This window comes from Lynx canadensis, chromosome A1, assembly GCF_007474595.2.
Source record: "Lynx canadensis isolate LIC74 chromosome A1, mLynCan4.pri.v2, whole genome shotgun sequence".
NCBI lineage: Eukaryota > Metazoa > Chordata > Mammalia > Carnivora > Felidae > Lynx > Lynx canadensis.
In genome coordinates, this window is record NC_044303.2 from 87,371,331 (window position 1) to 87,376,914 (window position 5,584).

Here is a 5,584-nt window from a genome sequence, read left to right on the forward strand (position 1 = left end):
GTGACATTTTCCAATCAAGTTCCCCCTATCCTATAATGGTGACATTGAATTTTTAAGCAGAATCCTATTTAAGTGCTATATTTATTCAGAGTCCTATTCTTGCCTATTGAGATAAATTGGATTAGGTATCCCTGCCAGTTTTGCATCACTATAGGTTTGCATTCTTTCTGTGTGTGAGGCAGAGGAGTGAATGTGTCAGGCATCTGGGCCCCAAGTGTAAACTCTGGCTTTATCCTGTAGCACCTCCAATTTTTCCTGCAGGTTTCATAATCTCCCCGTGCCTCAGTTTCTTTTACATTTATTACTTATGTTCACCATTTATTTAGCACCAATTTATTGTGTGAAAATAGTGTGTAAATTAAGTGTGATAATCCTCAGTCTGGAGATGAGGAAATGAAAGCTAAATTGTAGACAGCTCTATGGTTGTTAAAATATGGCAAGCAGGACTTGAACCATGACAACGAGCTTCTGCTCTTCCCATACAGTTTCTTGTGTACTGTTGTGTATTTGCTTTTTGTTTGGTTATTATCATTTAGTAAAATAATAATTTTGAGAATGGATAAATCATTTATTTCAGTATACCTTCTATTTCCATACATACTTTTAGGGCATTTGATCTTATCCAAACCCTGAAATGTGAACATTATTTTTTTTTTTTTTGCATTTTCATGCAAGAAGGCTGAAGCTCAAAGTGCTAATGTTCCTCTTGCAAAGTCCTCCGTTCATTCAGTTACTCATTCTACCTGAATAGTGGCTGGCAGAATGTGGATTCAGAAAGATTTACTACAGTTAAAAACACTGTGCTCATCACCCAAACAACATCCAAAACCCCATTTCCTGAATCATGTTATTTTTTTCATATTTTATTAAATTAACCCACATTTGGGGTGCATGGGTGGCTCAGTTGACTAAGTGTCCAACTTCGGCTCAGGTCGTGATCTCACCATTTGTGACTTTGAGCCCTGCCTTGGCCTCGCTGCTGTCAGCCCAGAACCTGCTTCAGATCCTCCATCCCCAAATCTCTCCCTGCCCCTCCCCCCTTCTCTCTCTCTTTCTCTCTCTCTCTCTCACACACACACACACAAATATTTTTTTTTTAAAAATTAACGTACATTTGCTATTACTGATCACACTTTCTTAAAATGCTTACCAAAAAAAGTGTTTTTTAAATGAACAGAATGATTTTCTTCAGGTATTTCCAGGGTTTATCATCACAATTAATATTCAATCCCAGGATTGTGCTCTCTTCCTCAGAAACCTGGCATTACATTTGCCCCTCTGATCTGGTGGTACTTTTTCTAATCTTCAAGAAATGTCGACAATTGAGAACATTTGCAAGTTAATTCGATATATTGTGCTATAATATCTATGAATTTAAAGAATTAAACATACGTCAAAATGTAAGGTATTCATTTTTAGCTGCTTGACAATATGGTGCTGAAATAGTCCCTACTGGAACTCATTTTTTTTCCAAATTAGACTGATTGTATGTGACAATGATTCCATTATACCCTTGTCTATTTTCATTTCAAGAATAAATAGAAATAATACTATAACTTTTAGAATTTTCCAAAACCTTAACTCATATTTCATTTTCCAGTCTTCATTAAAGTTTTTGTTCACCTTCATGGTATTTGTTTCGTTAAGCCCAGTTTATGTGTACTCCTCTTTTGTGGAATGAAATGTCCTTCAAATTTTGAAGCTTATGAAAATAGTTGCTGTGTAGCCAAACTGAGAATTCTATAGTAAAAGACAAAAAACCAAAACAAACAAAGAAAAACAAAACAAAGTTGAGAAGAAAAGGTTAAAAGAAAGAATAAGGAGGGGAGAAGGGAGAAAGACACAATAATAAAGATGAAAATGTAGTATTTAGAAAAAGTTAATTTGCTGGTTGCATTTGCATCAGGCTAATTTTCTCATGGAAAACTAAAATACCACTATGATAGTAGTATGATTGTCAAATAGATATATTGACCATGGTTGTAAAAAGTTATCTGCTCTGTTTATGGAGAATTGCTTTTTGTTCAGGCAATCTTTGATACTTCTTTTTTTTTTTTTAATTTTTTTTTTCAACGTTTATTTATTTTTGGGACAGAGAGAGACAGAGCATGAACGGGGAGGGGCAGAGAGAGAGGGAGACACAGAATCAGAAACAGGCTCCAGGCTCCGAGCCATCAGCCCAGAGCCCGACGCGGGGCTCGAACTCACGGACCGCGAGATCGTGACCTGGCTGAAGTCGGACGCCTAACCAACTACGCCACCCAGGCGCCCCTAATCTTTGATACTTCTAAGCAAGGAAAATAAAAGCTACTTTAAGACATTGTCTTGATCAAGATCCAAAATAAAAAAAATCTTATTCTCCACAGAAGTGTGAGAAGCAAAGAAATTCTCAATAGTTATAATTAATAAGTTCACTTTTTAAAAAGCAAAATAACTAGGGGCTCCTGGGTGGCTCTGTGGGTTAAGCATCCAACTTTGGCTCAGGTAATGATCTCACCGCTCTTGGGTTCAAGCCCCACATTGGGTTCTGTGATGGCAGCTCAGCTTGGAGCCTGCTTTGGATTCTGTGTCTCCTTCTCTCTCTGACCCTCCCCTGTTCTCTCTCTCTCTCTCTCTCTCTCTGTCTCTGTCTCTCTCTCTCAAAAATAAATAAACACTAAAAAAATATTTTTAAGCAAAATAACTAAAAGTAGAAGGGACATTGTTATGTGACAACTCTGCATTATAACCTATCCTAGTAAAAGTTTGCAGTATAAAATAAAAATCAGATAGTGTGGAAGTACAAACATATTTGTGAGAGGAATGTATTGGAGTAATGTGGCACTTGGACTTTTTAAACTGCAGTACACTGTAACTTCCTGTGTGGCCTATTTGGGGAATAGCTACAAGTTGCTGAAGGGTAAAACAATCATGATAGCATGGGCATGATAAAGGAATTGAGGGGAAAAGCTAACCTCAAAACTGAGTATTGGTGAGCTGAGTTTGGAAAATGCTAAGTTTAAGATATTGGTGGAACATTCCAGAAAAAAATCTCCTATAAGAGGTAGGGATTTGAGAGGGAAATGAAATTATGCATTTTGAAAATTCATAGCCTACAGAAAAGAGATGACACCATTTAGAAAGAATCTGGGGGAACACAGAGGAAAAATTTAAAGATGAGATTAAAAAAAGAAGGAAAAGATGAAACAAGGGAGAAAAAGATGACAGAATAAGAGGAAAATAAAACTAGTGAAAACTAGGAAGACAAGAGCTAGATGAAAAACAAAGGGAGCCAAGTTACACAAAACAAACTACCTGTTGATGGCCTCTTTCCCAAAGAAAGAGTCTACACTGTTACATAGCTGTAATAGCCCTCCAACTTCTATCCTGTCTATCCAAGCATCCAAGTATCCTTAACTTAACTGGACTGAAAGCAAACATTATGTAGTAATTCAGATATTGGGTTGATAGATAATGGTAGATATATACATAGATGATGAATGGATATACATTATAGAGAGGTTATAAATAGATGATAAATAGATGATAGATTAGATAGATAGATAGATATAGATATAGATAGATAGATGATAGATAGTTAACAGATGATTAGATAGATAATAGATAGATGATAGATAGATAGATAGATAGATAGATGATAGATATAGACAGAACTTAGTTATATAAAAATTATTTTAAGATATTTAAATAACCATATAAGTTAAGTTAAGGACTATTTTTATTCTCACTTTTTAAATAAGGAAACTAAAATGTGGAGAGGTTAAGTGACTTGACCAAGTCCACAAGTGATTGAGACTTAACTTCAGCACTCACTGCACTTAACCACTACACCATACAACAACAGAGTTGAGGAGAAAGAAAGTTAACCTAAGTGGGCTGAAAAAATAAATCATATAGTGCTTCTGTTAATTTTTTTTTGAATACTTCAAAAGGATTTAAAGGATTCAAAAGATTGCATTCCACTTCTATGACCTGAGAGAAGTATGTCATAAAGACTTGGGTTGACTGAGCTCAATGAAGAGTTTCTCACCATATCTAGGATATTCCAAATCTAATCCTACTTTAGTAGCAGCTGTGAAGGCAGTATTTAAATAGAATCAGCCCAATCTTTTGAGAAATTCTCATAACAATTATGAAGATTATCCCACCAACATAGTTGAAGGTTTCAAGATGTTTATTGAAACATAAAAGTCATGCTTAATCTCTAAACTGAGTCTCTCTCCTTCTAGCCATACATAAGGTGGGTTCCATGGAAGGAGAAAATGTGAGTTTCCCTAGAACTATTGTGTTGTTGGGCTTCTCAGATTATCCATGGCTAGAAATGCCCCTCTTTGGAGTGGTCCTGGTCTCTTACATCCTCACCCTGATAGGGAACAGCTCCATCATCTTTCTTTCCACGGTGGAGCCCAGAGTCCAGACCCCCATGTATTTCTTCCTGGGCAATCTCTCTGTACTGGATGTTTGTGTCACCTGCGCCATTGTGCCCCAGCTGCTGGTGAACCTCTGGGGACCAGAGAAGACAATTCCTTCTTGGGGCTGCATCACCCAGGCCTACATCTTCCACTGGACAGGATGCACTGAATGTGCTCTGCTAGCAGTAATGGCTTTTGATCACTATGTGGCTATCTGTCAGCCCCTCTGGTACACTCTTATCATGAGGCTCTGGGTGTGTGTGCAACTGGCAACTGCTGCCTAGTCCAGTGGCCTGGCAAATTCAATACTCCAAACTACGCTTACTCTCCAGCTCCACCACTGCAGTCACCACACACTTGACCACTTCTTCTGTGAAGTACCTGTTCTGATCAATCTGGCCTATGGTGATACCACTGCTAATGAGCTGTCTCTGGCCATTGGAGCCATCCGTTTTGCACTGATGTCTCCTCTGCTTGTGCTAATCTCCTACACATTAATTGTCAAGGCTGTGTTGAAGTTACCTTCAGCTGACAAAAGGTACAAGGCACTCATCACATGCAGCTCCCACTTGGTGGTTGTCATCATGTACTTTGGACCAGCCATCTGCATGTACATCCAACCCCCTGAAAATAGCACCCAGGCCAAGTTCATGTCCTTCTTCTACTGTGTTATCACCCCACTGCTCAACCCACTCATCTACACTTGGAGAAACAAGGATGTGAAGAGAGTGCGGAAAAGGATTCTACAACCTCAGAGTGAGGTAAAATCCTAAGAAGGATAGACGTCATAAAAAAGCCAGATAGTCTCTGCCTGTCTCCTGGGCCAACCCCATGCACAACTCAGTAAATACTGGCAGGTCTGTTTCCAAATGAGTGTCCATGAGCTCCAAGGAAAGAGTTCCCATCTGTCAACATCAACCAGCCTGATGTCTGGAGAAACTCTTCCAATTAGAAAGTGCTCTGTTCTGAAATCTCAAGTACAGCAACACTACTCCTTTTTAACACTTCCTAAATGTCTTGTTCTCAGTGGAAAGAATGAGTCTGCATATCTGTAGGAGGGTAAGTAACACCATCTTTTCAAATAGCTTTCTTTCTCTTAATGCTTATTTGTTTTGAGAGAGAATATGTGTGAGTGAGCGAGGAAGAGGTAGAGAGAGGGGGAGAGAGAGAGG

The 5,584-nt window shown here is 38.4% G+C and overlaps 1 protein-coding gene across 1 annotated transcript; it reads left to right on the forward strand.

Moving 5' to 3' along the window:
- Positions 1-4,249: 4,249 nt before the first annotated feature.
- LOC115513699 (olfactory receptor 2G3-like) lies at positions 4,250-5,185 on the forward strand. Its single transcript, XM_030315056.1, is given in 1 exon segment — positions 4,250-5,185. A coding segment is annotated over 1 exon segment (936 nt).
- The last annotated feature ends 399 nt before the right edge of the window (positions 5,186-5,584 follow it).